This window comes from Sitophilus oryzae, unplaced genomic scaffold (assembly GCF_002938485.1).
Source record: "Sitophilus oryzae breed Bouriz unplaced genomic scaffold, Soryzae_2.0 scaffold_1586_pilon_pilon, whole genome shotgun sequence".
Classification (NCBI taxonomy): domain Eukaryota; kingdom Metazoa; phylum Arthropoda; class Insecta; order Coleoptera; family Curculionidae; genus Sitophilus; species Sitophilus oryzae.
The window spans coordinates 1,950,487-1,972,609 of record NW_022146265.1 but is presented as its reverse complement, the minus strand read 5'-3'; the positions used below and the strand labels follow the sequence as shown (position 1 = coordinate 1,972,609).

The window sequence follows — 22,123 nt, the reverse complement described above, 5'->3', positions numbered from 1 at the left end:
GAAGTTGTCATTTCAGAAATTTACCTATTTAGTGCTTTATTATTATTGAAAACTCATTCCTACATCGGAAATCTTAAAGATGTATTTATAAATACAAATTAATATGAATTAAAGTAAAATAAAGTAATCAATTACAAGTTAATTATAGTATTATTACAATATTCATAAACTTATTAATTTACGTACTATTAAATTGTTAGAACTTTAGGATTTAAGAAGATGTTCAAATATTCCTCCATCGACTGCTAGACAATAACCCAGGCGATCATAAAATTCTCTTCTTACATTCGCTAGTTGGTAAACTGAAATTTTATTGCATTCGGCAGAAATAGCATTTTTTAACTCGTCTAGATTTGGGTATTTTTTATCCTTGTATATCCTGTTTTTTAAATGGCCCCAGAGAAAGAAATCATTTGGCGAAATATCAGGAGACCTTGCTGGCCAATTTACTATATGATTTAGGCCAATAACGTTTCCGTTAAAACTATTGTCTAAATATTCCCGAACAGCCAGGGTACTATGTGCCGGGCAGCCATCCATTTGGTACCAAACTGCCTGATTTTCCCTAGCGGCATCATGTAAAGCAGGTAAAATATGATTTTCGAGTACTTCCAAATAATATTCTGCATTTAAATTTCGCGCAAGAAATAATGGCCCGATAATATTGTGTCCGAATATCCCTGCCCAAACATTTACTTTCTGTGGATATTGCGTCCTTGTTTCGACAAACCTGTGTTGGTTTTATTTGTTCCAATATCGATAATTTTGAACATTGGGTTCATTATTTAAGGTAAACGTGCATTCGTCAGTGAAACATATGTTTTTTAAAAATTCCTTATCCGTGTTTGCTCTTTCCATCATATCAAAACAAACCGCCTGCCGGCGTATTTCGTCCCCATCTCGTAGCTCTTGGTGCTTTTCATATTTGAAGGAATACTATTTATGTCGTTTCAAAATTCGACACGCTGTAGTGTTATCTATTCCTATTTCATCCTCAAGTTTCCTTGTGTTGATCTTTCCATCGTTCTCTTCCACGCACAATAAAACTTCCAAGTCGGTATCATTCCTTGCATCTTCTCTTTGTTCCTGCCTTGCTTCACATCTGCAATTATTTATTAGGGTACCTTTGGTCTCAAATCTCTGGATATTCCTTGCGATTGTAGATTTTCCAGGTATCGGTCTATTCGGATACAGAGCAGCAAACATGTCCGACACCTTTTGATAACTATTTCCTTGATAATACCATTTAATCATCAATACTTTTTCTTCGGTAGTGTAAGTTTTTAATAATAATAATAATAAAGCACTAAATAGATAAATTTCTGAAATGACAACTTCATTTGACAGTTATATTTTACCTTGACTGGTGCTCATAAGTAAATACAGGGCCATAAGAAAGGAGAAATATTTAAAAAGAAATCGGCGATAACTCGTAAACGGGTTAATCAAAAATATCTAAAGTTATTCTTTTGAATGTGGGTTTTAGTGCTCTTCAATAAACCTAAATAGAATTATTCTCTAAAATAATTAGGGAAATCAATAATTGACCCCGTTAAAATTTACATAGGATTTCCTATGTCCCGCTCGACGATGCAACACCCGGTAAATAGTTCATATCAAATAAACTTTTAGTCACGTGACTAAGCTTGACCGGCACAGCGTTGCCCACTTTTAGATATTTTCTTTTAATCAAAATATTTTAGGAAACAAAAATAAATTAACTATAAATAAATAAATAAGTAATCTTTATTTCCCAAAAATACATAAAAGCCCAATTCCATGTTTAATATACAGGGTATCCGGAAATTAATGCAAAAAAATTTGGTCATAGATTTTTGAAAAAATAGGTGACCCGTATTTTTTATTTTTGGCGAGGCCCCCTTTTCGGATTTACAGTCCCCTGATTTCGCCCCTAAAAAGAGTTTTTTTTAATATCTCATGGCCCTGTTGGACGAACATTACTAAATTTGGTACACGTTGTTTTACCATAAAATGACATTTTTTGATGCTATTAACTTTTTTTTATTTTCATCAGCGGCGTCCCTACGGTATTTAAAACTGTTTTTTTTTTAAATAAAAATGATTATTAAAATCTACATTAAATTTGGAACAAATTTGATCAAGAAATTATGTTTCTTAACTAAAAACTAAAAAAATTTCAAAAAAAATTTTCAAAAAATTTCGAATTATACAATGATACAAAACATTTTTTTAGTAATCACAGAATTTCTCAAAAGTGGATTCAAGATTTTGCTGTTAATTATAAATCTTAATTATTCAATAAGTAGTTTAGTACATGAATTCAAAGAAAAATATCAACACCGTCAACGTAAATCTATGGTCAGTTATGATCCGGAGTGTATCGAGAAATTTTTATATTGCCAATGCTCGAATTTTGAGGTTTCGATTATAATTTTTCGGATTTGTTTTTCGGGAAACTTTTTCAAGGCAATAACTAACAGACAAGATAAAAATTATTCCGTCGTGAATTTTGATCTGGAAATTCTACCAAAAAATATCATAGAAAAAAGCTCTCAGTATTTTCCGCATTTTACAACACTCTTGACAATTTTTCCAATATCTGTAAATTTCCTAAATTATCCTAAGTTCTAGCAGCAATATAAAACACAGGCATATTCAGGCTTTATCGTTTTAATAGGTACAGTACAATCGCGATAGTATGAACACGCAGTTATATGAACCACTCCTTAATATGAACACAATAATTTTTTCATTGACTACTCTATAGTATGAACAGCCTGAAATCTCGGTAATATGAACAACTTGATAGATCTTGTTTTTTTCCTATTTTGTGTCTGTTAGAGAGGTTCAAATTCATTGTTATTTATGTAACAGAGGTGAACGCAGCTAGTTTCATAAACAGAGACTATAAAGTGTTTAATAACTCCTCTTTAACTGTAATAATTTAAAATGGTTAAAGTGAAAGGCAAATCAAAATGTCTCTCTCTTCATGAGAAAGCGAAACTTTTAGAAGATGTTCATAAAGGGTTAGACGTGACGCTTTTGCCAAAAAAGTACGGTATTGCCAAATCAACAGTGTGTTTAATTAAAAACAAAAAAAGAAGAATTGTCGAAAGAGTTGCAAGTTGTGCGTCTAAATTAACAAAAAAATGCACATTAAAAAAAGGAGAACTTCGGGAAATGGAAAAACTGCTTTATAAATGGTTCCTTGCACAACGCGAGAGAAATATGCCAGTTTCTGGAGAGATGATAAGGCAAAAAGCTTTGAGTTTAAGTTCCAGTTTAAAAGTTAGCAGCTTTAAAGCAAGTGATGGGTGGTTACAACGGTTTAAAGAACGGTATGGGGTAAGATTTTTAAAAATAACCGGAGAAAAACTGTCAAGTCAGCCAGAACTTATTAATCCATTTAAAGAAAAACTAAAAATGGTGATTGAAAAATATGAATTAAATGAGCATCAGTTCAATGCTGAGGAAACTGGGTTGTATTGGCAATTGTTATCTGATAAAACATATGTATCACTAACCGAAAAAAACTGCACCTGAACTCAAAATAGCCAAACGAAGAGTTACATTTTTGGGATGCGCCAATGCCTCAGGGTCGCATAAAATAAAACCATTCCTTATCGGAACTGCAAAAAATCCGAGATGTTTCAAAAACTTTCATAATCCCTTGGTGTACCGGCACACTAAGAACGCCTGGATGACTGGTGAACTTTTTAAAAACTGTTTTTTTTTTCAGCAATTTGTTCCAGAGGTAAGCATAAAAAATATTCTCCTCTAGTTTCTAACTTTATTGTACTAACGGTTTTTTAGGTTAAAAGTTTTCTGAGATCTCAAAATCTACCAGAAAAGGCGGTACTTCTTTTGGATAACGCTCCGTCTCATCCACCTGCAGCAGATTTAAAATCTAGTGATGGTATGATCTTTGTAATGTTCATGCCTCCGAACGTTACACCACTTATTCAGCCAATGGATCAGAATGTGCTTAGGCTTACCAAGCTTTTCTATAGGAACAGTCTTCTTAGTTCCATTATTACTGGAAATGACACTGTAGGTGAAGCCCTTAAGAAAACTACGTTAAGGGATGCAGTGATCCGTTTAATGGCCGCATGGGAAAAACTAAACCCAGACATGATCTCAAAATGTTGGCGAAACATTCTTGACTTTACGGATGCATTAGATGAGGACGACTTGCCTCTATCACGCATAAGACAACAGCTAATTGAAGAACGAGCTGCCGACCCAATAAGAGACACAATAGCACTTTTACGCGCTATAGGGCCTGTAAGTTTTGCATTTGTACATTTTTGTTTAAAAACCGGTTTTATCTAAAGTAAGCGCTAGGTCATTAACTATAGTATAAATTAATACATATTATGTAGTAATTTTTAAACGTTTTAACAGGCGGAATACACGGGCTGTAGACATTGAAGAATGGAACAAGGAATCAGTGATAGAAGAAGCGAGCCTAGAAGAAGCTGAAAATATGGATTCAAATGAGAGTGACATTGAAATCGAGGAACAGCCAATAATTACAATTAAACATAGCGAAGCAGTCTAGGCCCTTATAGTATCATTAAAATTGGCTAAACAAAACGTAATAAATTTATCGGATATTACAACTCTAAAAAACATTCTTGAAAAAGCAGTTTTAGCTAACATTTCGGCCAAACAAAGTCAATCAAAAATAACTTCATATTTTAGAACTAATAATTAGTTTCATGTAATGTACATAGATATTAAGCACTTGATTTTGATGTACGATTAAACGATTTTTAAAATATTAATCCGTATTTTATTATGTATTTTTACTACCTTCAATAATATGAACATACCGTTAGTATGAACAACCTAAAAATGTTTGTGTTCATATTATCGCGATTGTACTGTATTAACATAGGCATTTGATGTCTAAATCACTATTAAATACATAACTTCTTGTGTTTTTATTAATTTACAAGGAATTATAATTATATTTGTGTCTGAGTAAATTTTGACAACTCTGCACTGAACACTAATATTTATTGAAAACCAATATTTTTCCTATCATCATTTTCAGCTTATTCAACCAATTCCAATTTTGGTATAGCTCCCTCACATATTTAAATATTCTCTTTGTAGTTGGGCCCATTTTTATCTATTGACGGCTATGCGGGCCCAAGTTATCCCTGATAATTCGTAATATTATGGTCCCATCTCAGGTTCGGTCTTCTTCTAGGTCTCTTAATTCCTCGTGGGTACGTACCATGCTGTAATTTTTGAGGTCCATCTGTTGTCCGTCCTTCTTGCCAGGTGTCCTGCCCATTGCCACTTGAGAGATTTGATTCTGTGGATGACATCTATTACCTGGGTTCTTTTGTCGTGTCCACTCTATTCTTCTACGGTCTCTCTTGGTTATTCCCAGCATATTTCGTTCCATTGAGCGTTGTGCCACCTGCAGCTTCCTTATAATGTCCGTTTTAAATGTCCAAATTACTTTAGATAAAGTGGCATTCTATATTTGAATATGATTGATATTTTCCTATACTATAATGTATTTTTTCATTTTCATTAATACAAAACCTCATAAGTCTGACCATTTTTAATTCAATATTACTATATAGACAAAAACTATTATTTCATTTTATCTTGAAAAATTTGGTATATATCCAAAAAATTCGCGGATAATGTAGAATAGCCCACGCATTCTGGCAAACATTTAGATCTGAACAAATTTCTAAACTTTAGTCATGATGATTTATTCCATTGTATTTTTGAAGCCCCGATCTAGTTTTTCAACTAATATTCTACAAGAACCGAAGCTTTTCCAAAAGGTATTGTGTTATAACCGTCAATCTATACTAATATAGTATAAAATCCTTAAGTGACTGACATACTGATTAATCACGATCCTGCTCAAACCACTCAACGTAAGAAGCTCAATTTTGGCATACAGGTTGATTCTAGGGTGTAGAGGTTCGATAAGAAGGGATTTTTCGAAATTCCAGTTCCAAGAGGGTAAAACCACCCCGCAAATATTACAATATTTTTTATTTAAAAAACGGTCAAGTTTCCGAAAAAACGCTTAAACACGTATATTTTATTTTGTTTTTTTACATATTTTAAGATTTTTTAAAAATGTATACAGGGTGTTTCGAAAAATCTGGTCATTGATTAATCACGATCCTGCTTAAAGCGCTTGACGTAAAAAGCTGATTTTTGGAAAACATATTGACTTTAGGGTGTAGAGGTTCGATAAGAAGGGATTTTTCGAAACTCGAATTCTAAGGTGGTGAAACTATCCCTCAAATATTAAAATATTTTTTATTTAAAAACCGGTGAGTTTTTCGGAAAAACTCTTAAACACATATATTTTATTTTGTTGTTTTACATATTTTAAGATTTTTTATAAATTTATACAGGGTGTTTCATAAAATATGACCATTGAGTAATCACGATTCTGCTTAAACTGCTTGACGTTTAAAGCTGATTTTTGGCAAACGGATTGACTGTGGGGTGTAGAGGTTCGATAAGGACGGGTTTCTCGAATCTCAAATTCCAAGAGGGTGAAAATGCCCCTCAAATATTACAATATTTGTTATTTAAAAACGGTTGTCTTTCGGGAAAACGCTTGGACAAGCATAATTTATTTGTTTTTTTTACATATTTTGAAATTTTAAAAAAATCATACAGGGTGTTCCAAAAAGTTAGGTAATTTCTTAACCACGATTCTGCTTAAACTGCTTGACGTAAAAAGCTTATTTTTGGCAAACGGATTTTTCGAAAGTCAAATTCCAACGAGATGAAACTACCCCTCAAATATTACCAAGTTATATAATAATATCGCCATATTGTTTTTTCTCATGCTGACATAAATGTGTGAAAATGTTATCCAGTTTGTATGTTAATGGAAATTCTTGCTTTGCTTTATCATCACCATTACAAATGATTAATTCAACGCGAACGAAGTCGCTGGTACACGCTAGTATATGTATATATATAAAACTTCCGTATCAATTCAATCATTTATTCGAAAAAAAAACAGTCAATTTTTCAGCAACCAAATTGTGTATTGTATTTTTTTATTTTTCCACTTTCTGATGATAATTTTACCATCGTTAATCAATGATTTCAGAGTTGAGGTGGGACTATGATATTAGAAAATTAGCAATGACAACTATTTATTATTCTTATCATATATACTCTATATCATTATTTATTCAACTATTATTTTACACTTTATTACCATTAATTTTCCAGCTAAATTCCAAATCGTCACACCACATTATATTTTACAATTTATAAAAACGCTATATAGAGTAGACGATTTTAAGGAAAATGAGCCTATTATTCATTATACCTATTTAGGTTTAATGATAATTAAGTTTTCATGATATACTTTTATTCAAAAATTACTGGAAAATGGCATGTTTGTTGTGGGTATTTGAAATTTTAAAATGTTGTTTTCAAAATAATACGTCAGCCAATTTTTGATAAACAGTTTGCAATAAAACCCACCAAAAGATGAATAAATTATGACATATTATATTTTGAGGTTGTTGTAGAATTTATTTTTTTGTACTAGCTACGTAACACTGTGGTCAATTATTATAAAACACAAAACAAGTCATTTGTTACGCCATTTCTACCAGTTTTTTTACAAATTTCACAATAAAACAATAACTCACCTATAATATTTCTTGAATGGACTAATACAGGGTGTCTCAGAAATAAGTGCAGATATTTTAACTGGTGCGAGATTCTGAATCGTGCGTTCTTCTCGCCTGGGGTAGTTTTATTTTAAGGTTCGACATTTTGTGGTTTAGAGGTTTTGGCAATTTCAATGCCACGTTTGTACTATATTTCGACCCCAGAAACATGCCTATGATTTTTTTTGCAAAAAAAAAATTACAGGCTTATCTTAAATTTGCCTATTTTTTTTTTGTTTTGTCAAAGGTTTACTGATTTTAGTAAAATCTCAAATAAATTGGATAACATAAAATTCATCAGCTAAATAGATCAGCTGATCTGTTTAAATGTAGCTAAACGTTGATTATTTACATATCTAATAGAGAGCGCTGATTCCAGAAATTCGGAAAGAAGATGAAAAATATTTGATTTATTCAGTATTTGTTCAGTGTTCAGTATCATTTTGGATTCATCAGTGACAGGAGACTAGAGGTCTGTTCCTAGAAGAATCTCTAACTAGTCAGCGCGTTTCTTATTGGATGAAATGCGTAGAAACCTGACAAACAATCAGGTTTCTACGCATTTTAACCAATGAGAAACGTGCTGACTAGTCAGGGATTCTTCTGGGAACAGACCTTAGGCGTCTGGCTGGAATGTCGATCTCGGAATATTTAGATCTTGAGTTATTACGCCGCAGAATGTTGATAACGTAGGAAGTGACATAGTGGCAACATTGCATTCTCTCAAAGCACTGTAAATAAATTTCCGGAAACTAAACAAGCAACGCTCAAAAGTTTTTCAATATTTTTTATATACTATACTACTATGTTTATACAGGGTGCCCCGGGATGAGCGTGCATTAGAAGTTTCTAGAGAACTACAATATCTAGATCGGAGATTTTTTGCACATCATTGTTTCACAATGAGATCTATCGATTAAAAATATTTTCAATATGGCGGCACTTTCCGGAAATACCGGAAGTTTACTTCTGATTTTTTTTTAAATAACTTAAAAACGATTTATTTTAGGTATAGGAACATGTATAATCAAAAAGTTATGAATTGAAAAACCTTTTCACTAGTGAAATAAAATAAGTGAGTTTCCATTTGAAAAAAATGAATTATGATAATGTTTTAATCTCTGAGTTCCATGACAGCTACGACCAATATTATATGACATTGAAACAATTTAATTTTTTGAAATAGATAGCCACATGTCTTCTCTTTATATCCGAGTGGCTGTAGTAATCTCTAAATGTGACGTTTAGGATAGTTTTTTCCTCCAAAAATTTTAAATATTTTTTTTCTCGAAAACGGTTAATGTTAGATATAGAGTGTTTCATATCAAAATTCATAAAATTTTACACAGAATTTAAATATGTAATAAAAAATAACGGTATCCATTTAAAATACGGAAATTGCTGTCAACTTTCGGTATTTCCGGAAGTGCCGCCATATTAATATTTTTAATCGATAGATCTCATTGTGAAACAATGATGAGCGAAAAACATCCGATCTAGATATTGTAGTTCTCTAGAAACTTCTAATGCACGTTCAGCCTGGGACACCCTGTATAATATCGTGTGAAAATATTACCAATTAAGCAAATAAGTAAATTTATCAAACAAATTATAAAATATGTTATTTTTTTCAGATACAAGGAGTTGTACGACATGCGACAAAGTTCTCGAAGAATTAGAACAAATAGACGATGATACCGATTCCTTCGGGGTAGATTTTGTAAAAATTAACGATAAACGACTGGCCAAACAGTATGGCATTAACAAATTTCCAGCCCTTACATATTTTAGGGAGAAGCAACCGATCATCTATGAAGGTAAGAGTTCTTTTCTATACAGATCACAAATCACCAATAGTGAAACTAGATTTTATACTATATTATAAGATGAAATGGAAATATGCTAAGTATAGTTCATATCAAATAAACTTCTGGTCGCGTCATTAAGCTTAAACCGCACAGCGTTGCCCACTTTTACATATTTTCTTCTAATCAAAATATTTTAGTTAACAAAAATAATTTAATAAATTTTAGCTTAAATATATAAACAGTTGTTGTTATTTACATCAACAAAACTCGCCTACTTAACAGCACTTAAGGGACATGAAGGGCCATTATTATTGCTTTCCCGTTCAAAATATTCTAATAAAGAAGCGATGACTTTTTTGCAACAGCTATTAAGCTATCTTGTACACTTCGCAGTAAAAGAGGTTCTAAAAAGAACAATGTTCGATTACAAGGTCTGCTAATAAAAAATTTTAAGCTTAAAGTATCACAACACAATTATTTTAAACCAAAAACTCATAATACAAAACTAAAGTGTCAAAATGATTGACAAGTGGCAACTTGACTTTTTGTACAGCAGAGCTACCACCTCAGTCCCCAACAGGAAATTTAAATTCCAGTTAGTCAGCCCGGCGCCGGCGTCGAATACGGTTGGCAACTATAAATTTAAAAATCGCGCTGTCGATTACGCAACTAAAAGTTTAATTGATTTTATGGAATATATCTATAATATGCGTCTCATCAAGGGCTACTTCCTTCGTTAAAACAGAAAATACATTTAATATTTACTTCTGAAATTTTGAGCTTTTGGAAAACGAGCTAGATATAAAATGAATTATTTTAGTTGGGACACTCTATATTGGGACACTCTAATAAATTACCGCCACAGATCACACAGTAGTACATATATACATATGTTTTTGTTATTTGTACGTAGACTTGATTGCACATCTTGACATACACTTTATACAGAATATTCCCTGAACATAGAACAACTACGTATTTTTGGGATCAAAATTTGTTCATTGGACACAATAAACCTCTATATAAAGTGCTTCGTTTGCCCGTTAGAGGGTATCAAACTATAAAAAAGTAAACCCATTTTTAAGACTTTAATATAACTTTTATGGGGAAATAACGTGGTATCAAAAACTAATTAGACAGTAGAACAAGCTTCTTGTCAATAAAAACATGTTAAATTTAATACTTAACTAAAAAAAAGAAAAGCTTCCAGACACATTAATCATTTAAACGCAAATCTATTTAGTAAAATCTGTTAAATATAAATAGATTTGGAAGTGAAACTTTTTACTATTTTCTAAATAAAACATTAAATGGGTAACTTTTATGTCAATTTTTAGTCCAAGTCCTATATTACTGATCGGACTCATCGATTTTTAGAATTTTTTAGAATTTAGAATGAGAGGGAGGGGGGTTAATCACTTCGACCTTACAGATCCATTGTGTCCCCCTTTCTTGAATCATAACTCATCATACAGTCCCAGGGCTTTGACAAAAGCCAGTATCTGGGACGGTTTTATAGAGGGTAGTTCTCCATCTCCAATATCAGTCGTACCAAAGTTCATGGCACGAATGGTTGTCGTCTCGGCGCACTCAGTGATGAGGTGTACTGGTGTTTCACCATCTTCCCACAGAATCTGCATTCGCCGTTTCTTCTTAGTTTCAATCTACTGAGGTGTTCATTGAGGAGACAGTGTCCTGTTAAAAACCCCGTGACAATCCGAAGATTGTTCTTACTCAGACCCAGGAAGATCTGTGATTTTTGTTGATCATAAGCCCTCAGAAACTTCTTCGAGTGTCTTAGACCATTGCAAGATTTCCATTCCAGGTTGCGGATGGAATCTTCCAAGTTCTTGAGTTCCGCCTTGAGTTGGTTACCACTTGGAAAGCAGAACGGTTCTGGTCCAGTTAGTGGAGTGTTCGCTCCTTTCCTAGCTAGATTATTTGCTTTTTCATTGCCTACTATCCCTTGGTGAGCAGGCACCCAGTGTAGGAGGACTTTGTTTTCTTTGCCTAATTTATTCAGCTTCTCTATGCATTCTTTGACCAATTTCGAATTGATTTATACTGAGTTGATCGCCTTTAACGCTGCTTGACTATCAGACAAGATGGCTATTTCTTGTTTCCGATAGTTCCTATCTAAGATAAGTTGTACGCATCTCTCGATAGCGTAGATTTCTGCCTGTTGGATACTAGGGTAAGTGCCCATTGGTTCGGAGTAATTAGCTCTCGGCCCAAACACTCCGATCCCTGTTCCCGTATTGGTTTTGGAAGCATCAGAATACCAAGTTATGGTATGGTCTTTTAACTGCTGGGCAAGCGTTTCGCTCTTCCAATCCTTCTTATTGCTCAATACTACATTGACATGTTTGTCAAAGTTGTACGTTCTTGGCATATCGTCCACTGGGAGTTGCAGGAGTGGTATTTCCTTTTTGAGGGTGTTCCAAGCCCCTGATCTGACAATTCTCCCAGTACTAATTCCGTTAGTGACCATTCTAATCATTGTCGCATTGGCATATCTACCAATGACAATGTGCAGTGGTATTAGATCTAGAATGACCTCCATTGCTGCTGTTGGACAGGTTCTCATGGCTCCTGTGATGCAAACACATGCTAGTCTCTGGACTTTGCATAGGTTTAGCCTTGCCGTCCGTTGCTCAGTTTTGTGTACCAGGCAACTGCTCCATAAGTAATCATGGGTCTTACTATCATGGTATACATCCAGCGCAAAATGTTAGGGGAGCAGCCCCATCTATTTCCGGCCAGTCTTCTGCATATCATGAGAGCCTTTATGGCTTTGCTGGTAGTGTTCTTAATATGCCTGTTCCACAGGAGTTTACTGTCCAGGGTTATTCCCAGGTATTTAACTTCCTGTGTTGGCAGTATTTCCTTTCCATCTAGTTGGATTCTTTTCAAGTTTTTCAGACTTCGCCTTCTGGTGAATGGCACTATCGCGGTTTTGTCTGAGTTGATACTCAGCCCGACAGTCCTACACCATCTCTCAGTGATACGGAGTCCTCTTTGGATAATATCACACAAGGTGCCTTCATGTTTCCCCCGAGCGATCATGACTATGTCATCTGCATACCCAATGCAGTGTATTCCCGCTAGAGTTAATTCATCTAGTAGTTCATCCACCACCAAGCTCCACAGCAAAGGGGAGGTTACTCCACCTTGTGGAGTTCCTTGCGTTGTTTTAACAGCTACAGTTTTGGTGCCCATCTGAGCCTCTGCTGTTCGTGTTGACAGCATTTCCCAAAACCAGCGAATAATAGTTCTGTTCACCCCTCTTGTTTCTAGAGATCGCCTGACCACCTTATGTGGTATATTGTCAAACGCCCCCGCAATATCCAAGAAGGCACAAATTGCTGTTTCTTTGCTATCCAGACTTGTCTGTATTAGCTCCGTTAATTGGTACAGAGCAGTTTCTGTGGATCTGCCCGTTCTATATGCATGCTGACTATCATGCAGTGGTTTAACCTTTAGATGATTTTCTCCAATATGGTTGTCAACTACTTTCTCCAGCGTTTTTAGTATGAACGATGTGAGACAAATAGGCCTAAATGACTTGGGATTTGTCCAGTCAGTTTTGCCTATTTTGGGTATGAAGATTACTTTTGCTCTTCTCCATGTGGTTGGTATATATCCCATCGCTAGACTGCTTCTTGTAATGCTTAGTAGATGGTGAGTAGCTATTTGCTGACCCTCCTTTAGAAGGGCAGGAAAGATCCCATCCACTCCTGTTAAAGCTTTATAGGGCTGAAAGGTGTCGATCGCCCATTTCAGCTTTTGTTCTGTTATTACTAGCTTGGCCACTTCCCAATCTTCCCTGCAAGGATTGTGGGGTTCAGTGGGAGCTACATAAGTATCAATAGGTATGCTACCTGGAAAGTGTGTATAAAGTAGGAGATTTGCTCTCTCTTCCTCTCCCTCCGTGTAGCTTCCGTCAGATTCCTTAAGTGCCATGTTGGGGATAGATCCACTCTTGGCCATAGCTTTGTGTAATCTAGCTGCATCAGGAGTAGAAGTGATGTTTTCGCAAAAGGATCTAAATTCCGACCGCTTTGCCCTTCTTATCTCCTTCTTATACTCAGTTAATTTCTCATCGATTGACACATCGATAGTCAACAGTGACTGTGACGCGTTTTTTCTTCGATTATACAATTTAGTATATGTATTGCAAATTAAATACCGTATGATCGAAAAAACGGCGGCCAGTTGGCTGGGAAATGACGATCGATGATAGCTCCCGTATAAATTTACATATAAAATGACAGCGATCTTCATTTCATAACCATCGCAATTTTTTTACATAATAATAGTATAATAAAAAATGTAGGTCATCCTTGAATGGAATTTTTGGTTTACCTATAGGAGAGAGATGGAGAGCTCATTCAGTAGGTTATTTATAAAATTTACACAACGGTCCTGCCTCGTCTAAAAATATAAATTACAATCAAATCGTTTCATTTAGGGAATAATATAATTATATATTGGTATTATGCCTGTTCAGTTAAAAATCGGTTTAGCAGTGACCGTCTTTAACTGTCACTGTAAATTACATAAAGAAATTATTATCTATTCAAAGACACTATGATGCCGTTTTTCTCGAATGTCTGGTATATTAATGTTAACATACGAATAATAATGTTTAGGGTATGATTCTGTCATAAATTTTAGTGTTAACAAAATACAGAAAATGAAATAACTAGAGATGAAACTGATATCCGGCAACTATCCGGTATCCAGCCTATCCGGCCTAAATTTATTATCCGGCCGGATACCGAATAGTAACTCACTATCCGGCCGGATACCGGATATTCAAAAAGTAACATAAATAACAAAAAATAATGTACTTACAGTTTAAATTGCTTTCGTTTAAAGCTGAAAATAACAAAAACTTCATATAAAAAATCTCAAAATATTCATTATTCACTTTAATGAAAAATACAAAAATGAAAACTTCATATAGTGACATAAATAGGTAACTAATAATACATTTTAAAAAATGCAGAGATTTTTAAAATTTACTATCTTGTTCTTTTTCTTTTATCAATGGGAATTTTAGAAAATTAATAGTGAAAATTAATAAGTGGCAAATTATGGCTATGGAGGCTAGAAGGAGGAGGCGAATCGACAATGGGCATATTTGAAATTTCTGTCCCTACTTTAAAGCAAGTTTCTCGGTTTGATACCAGAGGCACTGTAAGTGGGTTAGATTCATCATTTGCATTATTAGAATACGATTTTGTTGTTGAACTGTGTTTTTACTAGTTTTTTTAAATTTATAGTTATTTTATTGAACTATTAGCAATGTAACAATGAGTGTGATTAAAAAAAAACCTATATAATAGATCTCGCTTCGTACCTGGCTGTATAAGTGGGACTTACAGTGGAAAAAAGGCAAATAAAGAATGGGGTGAAAGAAACCCAAGCCTTTTCAAAAGTCCTAATATAAGTGGTATAACTATTTATTTAAAAAAATATGGATAGATGTTAAGAAAAACATTCAAATTATATACCATCAGTGTACAAATTAATTTCAAATTCAAATTAATAGAGAATATAGCCTAAAATCAACATCTGCATAACATAACTTAGGAGGCCTTGTTATAAAATAAAAATAATTTACCTACTAGCAGGTGGCTAAAATTAACAGTGATAACACTGATTAAAGGGTGCAACAGTAGTGTTCATCTTCACTTTCCATTGAAGTTATTCCTGATAAAATACTTTTAATTTTCGTGATTCAGTTTCTGTCAATTGCGGTAAAACCACTACTAGTTTGTTACGAAAGTTTTTAATGTTTTTTAAAATGATATCACACTGAACTGCATGTAAACATATCAATTTCAAATGTTTTTTATGAAAAACTATTAATAAATGACTAATACAATCACACCATAAACTATTTAATTCACATTTCTCATCAAGGAACAATTACTGTTTACATCAAATCAAAGGTTGAACTGGTGATACGTTTGTTGCTGGAACTTCTATATTTTGTGTACACCCGTGGAAGCAAACATTTACTTTAGCAGCTTATATTTTTCTTCGGCCGTGTATGCACTAAATAGAACCCCATAATAAAACATTTTTATAATAACAACTTAGGAAAAGAATATCTAAAACCGGCATCTGATATAACCTAACTAACTTTTCAAACTCAAATTTAAGGTTTTGTATTCACAATTTTAGCCACGCACATTGTTCAATTAGAAAAAACAAGTTTCTAAAAGCTAAATCTGGTAAAAATATGCCCAAATATTAACTGAACTCTATAATTTATAACAAAATAGTAATTCTTGCCATAAGAAGCTGAGTATACTCATCCGGCCTCGCAGCTCACCGAATATCCGGTATTCAGTATCCGGCCAAACAACTATCCGTTTCATCACTAGAAATAACCATTAATAGAGGATAAAAAATAATCAAGATAAATACCGGGTGTGTCTCAAAAACGGCTCACCCCTATAACTTTTTATTTTTTCAGATAAAAAAACGAGATTTAGTATGTTAGTATATGACATAAATTAGGACTGATTGACGTATTCAATTCTTTTGGGTTACTTCCTGTTTCACCGGAAATGACTACAACTTTTGATTTTTAAATAACACTTTTGGTATTTTTTTAGTTCATTTGATAGAAAAGCACATTCTGAATAGAATGGCATAGCATAGGTCAACTTTTGACATTTTCAATTTAAAAAAAAATAGAATTTTAAATTTTTTAGAGTGCCATGGTCATAAATTTAACGACAATTTGACTCGAAATGCCAAGTGTGTGGTACCAAATTATTCGTAAAAAATGCTTTTTCCAAATATGCTCATGAGCCACCATCGTTCCTTTTGAACAAATTGATGATTCAAAATACGATTTTGGCATCTTTTAGCTAGCCAGAACAAGACACGAAAAACATTAGACGATGGACGAATATTTTTACAAGGCTCCTTGATTAAAATTTAGTGTTTTTAACACAGCCATGGTGCTCTATATTGAAATTTAAAATACGATTTTTTTAAAGCAAAAATGTCAAAAGTTGACGTATGATATGCCATTCTCTTCAGAGTGTCATTTTCTATCGAATAAAGTAAAAAAATACCAAGGGTGCCATTTAAAAATTAAAAGCTATAGTAATTTCCGGTGAAACAGGAAGTGACCGAAAATAATTGAATACGTCAATCAATCCCTAATTTATGCCATATACTAACATACCAAATCTCGTTTTTTTTATCTGAAAAAATAAAAAAGTTATAGAGGTGAGTCCCTTTTGAGACGCCCACCCTGTATACTATAACTAGTTTCTTACATGTACAGAGTGTTCCATATTCAAGGGCGATCATTAGTATCTAGGAAATTATAAGAGATCCGAATGGCAAAATAGGCAAAGTTTCGCAATTTCATGTTCAATAAATGATGTTTTGAGAATTAAAAAATTTCGAATACTTCCGAAGAAATACGCAACAAAAATATTGTAAAATCGATTTTATTTTATCCTAGCATTATTTGAAGTATACCAGTGCCCGGTGGCGTAGAGGTACAGGCTCTCGTCTACCAATTTCAAGGTAGTGGGTTCGAATCCTACACCCGGCATTGCATCAGCCGACTATTTTTATTAAAATAAAAATAGTTTGGGTACCTAGGTCGACTCAGTTTTAAATGAATACTTGGGATTCACAATCCTGAGGTAATAATAGGCGGTTGAAGCGTAGTGCTAGCCACATTACCTTCCTTGTATACCGAACGGCTCTAGTATAGCAAGCCGTACCTTGCTACTCCCAAGGCGTTAAACGCTATATACGGGAGCTATTATTATTATTATTATTTGAAGTCATACTTTAAAATAACTGCCACTTCATTAGTCGATATTGTCTCTTTATAAGATGGTGTTATTAAATGTCAAATAGGAGAGGACGTTTCCAAGATACCATCATTTTATTTTTTGAAATTCTCAAAAATACTTCAATTGAAGGAACCAGGGGAAAACTTTATAAGCGCCACTTTTTTAATTTTAGGATTTTACAATATTTTAGTAGGTCTAACTGGTCCCTACAAAATGTATTAACTCGGCAGGGCAATAAGTTGTTAAATTCTGTGATATATGCCTAATCAAAATACAGAATACACGGAAAGAACTTGATAACCACCAACTGTCCTGTGCTCTCCTGTAAAATTAGTAAAATGGCGCTTATGTTTCCCCTGGACCCTTCAATTGTGTACCACTCTAAAATTCTAAACATTAAGTCGGAAATATTTGTTTGTAGGTGACTTGATGGATGAAGAAAACGTATTGGACTTTCTTACGAGTTTGGAAGCTATGGATCTACCGGACAGAATAGAAGAAGTAAACGCGAAAATCCTAGAAAAAATTGTACAAGAAACCGATTTTGTAGCCGTATTATTCTGTAAGTTAGAAAAATTATATTTATCTATTTTATAGCGAATAATAAAATAAATAATGTAGCAAATATACAGGGTGGCACCTCTCATACGACGTAGAGGCTCCAAAGAGAACGACGAACGTTGTATTGAAGTGAAATTTTCTGAGCATATGTAGGTTAATTTAGGGCAATTTTTAAAAATATAGAGAGTTCTACAGGGTGTAATTAAAAAAGTTACACATCAAAGTTGTGTTTTTTGTAATGTAACACCCATTTAGAAAAATAAAGGTGAATTTCATTAGAGAAGTATGTGATTAAAGTGTAAGGCTTTTGGCATATTTAACAATGTCTAATGAAGAACAATTTTTAAACTTCAATAAAAGCTACCTAAATTGGAATTCACCTACCATAGCCTAATGTGTAGTTAAAAGAACTATTGTACTTTAAATCAAATTAAAACTTGATCCGAAAAGTTGTACAGGGTGAGACAAAATTAATATTGAACATTGGTCACTTTTAAAAGTAAATTACTCTTTTATTTTAAATAGAACACCTAGTATATTATTCCGATTTTCAAGGGAGAATTCATATATCTTCAAAATACTATTAAGGTTGCCTACCACTCAGACAAAGATTTTCCTATATATTTTCATTTTTATGATTTAGTGTCAGTAGATCTAGTAGGCTAGTGTCACTAGATTATTTGATAAAATCAAGGTAGCTGTGATATGTCTGACGTCAATATATCACTACTCCCTAGATTTTATCAAATAATCTAGTGACAATCTAGTTGCTATTAAAACTATAAACATTCTTAAAAATTTGCCGAAAATGGAAACTTATCCCACATCACAGAGAATCGATATAATATGATTGTATTAGTTGGTGACTGCAGTATGCATTTACCCATTAATAGAATACTTAAATTCTCCTGATACAGTCTGGACTTTTTGTTATTAGGATATGTTAAAGACAGTGTTTACAAAACTCTTTAATCTAGCTAATTTTTCTCATACAATTATACGTTTATATCATGTTTTAATGCTGTAATAATTAAAATATGTCTTAAACGTATATATTTTTATTACAGTATTTTACTCTACATCCTTTAATTTTTGTTAAATTAACAAAACACAATCACAGTCACCTAGATTTTATTAAATAATAAAAATATAATGACGCAAAATCATAAAAATGAAAAAATCTAGGAAAATTTTTTAAAAGCTTTAAATATAAAGTCTATGTTTTTAATATTAGTTTTAATCTGAGTTTTTATCGTTAATGTTAATTAGTTACTAATATAGTTATTAACAATTTACCATTTAGGTCCAGATCAAGAAACATGTCAGAAAGGTGGTGCCAGTAAGTATAGGCGCTTAAAGCTTACTTGCTGTAAATATATGCATCTAATATGAGCTTCGCTATGAATAATAAGAGGACAGAGTTGCAAGCTCACAGAAAACTTAAATCTTTTTTTGATTTAAATGATTTTAATGACTTAAGTCATTTGATTTTAAGTTATTTTTCTAAAGCTGACTTAAGACTTAAAATTTAAGGCTTTTTCACAATGATTTGTGATTTAAATCGTTATTCCGAAATAGAAAAAGATTTAAGTCTTTTTAGAAAAGACTTATTAAAAAGATTTATGTTTCTTTATAAGAGACTTCAGTCAGATTTTTGTATATTTATGTTTTTTGGGTGTATTCCGTTGCTTATCATGGTTATGGTTTTATGTTCCGTTTCTATCGGTTTTCTGAAAGTTTTCTTATTACGGAACACGGTTCCTCAAAAATTCGGTTATAATTGTCACCAAACTAACCAGCGCGAGAAGGTTGGTTTTTCTGGTTTTGTTTGTCAATCAATGTCATTTATGTGATAGAAATCAAGCAAAATATTGGAAGTTCGAGTGAAATTCTCATTTAATTTCTAAAATTTTTGTAATAATATTTTGTATTTACATCCAAAAGCACTGGAGGTAGGCGTAAAGGTAAATAAATTTCATTAACTCAATAGAATGAATTTTTTTATGATCAGAATGACCATTTAAACTTATCATGCAGCCATTGTTTCTTAAAGTCAGGAACATTTAAAGAAAACATGAAAAACAAGACAACAAGTAATCGTGAATGTTTTGTAAGCTATAAAAATATAAATATTGATTAGATTTATTTATTTATTATTGACCTGTTTTCAATATTGGATCTGCAAATCTTCATTTAAGCTGTCTAACGAGTTTAACAGTTTATTAATAAAGTACTGTTCAATATTAAACTCCATTGAAAAGAACAAGCAAACATGCAGAGAATAGGTACATTAAAAATGCATAAAAGATAAATTTTATAATAGAGGTATTGAAATTTAGAAAACGTAAACATTTGACGTTTCCAGTATTTTACCCTTTGATTTTACCAAACCGTTCCGTATCAAACCGATGTTTTTCAGGAACCGCTCTTTACTGTAGTTTAGCGGTCTGGTTCGCCTGGTTTTGCAACGGAATACAGCCTTAAGATGATTTTTTAAAAGCAGCATTAGTTGTAGCATTAGACTTGTTGCATCTCTGTAAGAGGATAATAACGTTGATTGAAAGAACTGGATATTGGATAATTTAGATAAATAAATTTGATATAATATTTTACTTCTAGTTAATATAGTCTGTCCAGCCAAAAAATATTTAATTTCGACAGACGGCATCCAAAATATGACATAACACACTGTCATATGTATATTCAGCTTTCAAAATATGACGTAAAATCAAATGACTTAAGTCATTAAAATGATTTAAATAAAAAAAAATAAGTTTTCTGTGAGCTTGCAGCTCTGTCCCGAAGTACCTACTCTGTTTTTTTGTGTTAAATCGGTGATTGAAGGTTAAATAATAGCTTAGTTAACCCCAGTTTTTATTTAGATTTTAAGGTTTCTTTTCAGCGACATAATATTCTTGTAATAGAAAACTATAAATTATATTTCATATAAATTTTTCTTTAAGAATAAGCATTAGTATGGCAGTAGAAGTTTTTAACACATTTCTGTATGGTGTTATAAAACCTCATACAATTATATTACAATACAGGGTGCGTTTTCTACGATGTTCTCTATGGGTATCTCGGAAACTACTGGAGATAGAGAGTCGGTTAAATTGAGAAAGAATTGCAGTTGTGTGGGGTCATAAATAAGAAAGCGCCTTTCAGATTTTTTGAAAAAGTTCATGGCTTACTAGATATTTCGAAAAAAAACAAATTTCGGCTATTTTAAAAATGGTCCCTAGTTCAATTATAATCTATTTTATACACACACAAAGTTTTCAGATAAAAGTTGTAGATAATCACATCCTTAATGAGACATTTTTGACATGTGACGCAAACTTATGTTTTTTTGAAAACCATAATTGGCCATGACTTCATAAAAAGCGCCATTTTTAAGCTTTTTAGCGATATAAGCTATAATATGTTTTTTTCGAAAAATTACTTGAGTTATAGCCAATTCTTATCTTTCTTGACTAATTTCACTTAGTTGGTAGTATTCTTATTCTGTTATTTATTTAATTATTATAATTTATAACTTATAAAAACAGAATATTTTATTAAACGGTTCTTTACAATTTACATTACCTATAACTTTTTTAATTTTTCAGATAATAAAACGAGATTTGGTATGTTATAATGTGACATAAATTAGGATTAATTGACCTATTCAATTGTTTTTGGTCACTTCCTGTTTCACCGGAAATGACTACAACTTTTGATTTTTAAATGGCACCCTTGGTATATTTCTACTTTATTCGATAGAAAATGACACTGAATAGAATGACATATCATGTGTCAACTTTTGACATTTTCGCATATAGTTTATTTGAAATTGTAACGTGCGGTTCATAACAAAAATTTCGAAATACCAAGTGTGTGGTACCAAATTATTCGTATAAAATGCTTTTTCAAATATGCTAATGAGCCACCATTGTGTTGTTAGACGATCAAATCTATTTTTCCAAGGCTCCTTGATTAAAAATTAGTGTTTTTAACATAGCTGTGGCGCTCTAATTTTTAACAGTTTTGTTTGGCGTTTCACATGGCACACTTGTAATTGATACGATTTTTTGAGCCACCCTTGTTCCATTTGAAAAAATTGAGATATGATTGTAAATACGATTTGGGCATCTTTTAACGGGCCAGAACAAAACACGAAAAACATTAGACGATCAAATCTATTTTTCCAAATCTCCTTGACTAAAAATTAGTGTTTTTAACACAGCCATGGGCCATGGTACTC

General features: G+C 32.8%; 1 protein-coding gene across 6 annotated transcripts in view; it reads left to right on the top strand.

The window, feature by feature from the left end:
- LOC115879799 overlaps positions 1-22,123 on the top strand; it is an 87,519-nt gene that overhangs the window by 8,510 nt on the left and 56,886 nt on the right. For 4 of the 6 annotated variants that reach the window (XM_030896793.1, XM_030896794.1, XM_030896790.1 and 1 more), the window contains exons 2-4: positions 9,305-9,487; positions 17,741-17,881; positions 19,184-19,219. In XM_030896793.1, coding sequence (XP_030752653.1) covers positions 9,305-9,487; positions 17,741-17,881; positions 19,184-19,219 — 360 coding nt within the window. The remainder of the gene's footprint in view (positions 1-9,304; positions 9,488-17,740; positions 17,882-19,183; positions 19,220-22,123) is intronic. The other 2 variants (XM_030896796.1, XM_030896791.1) reach the window with 1 other exon arrangement.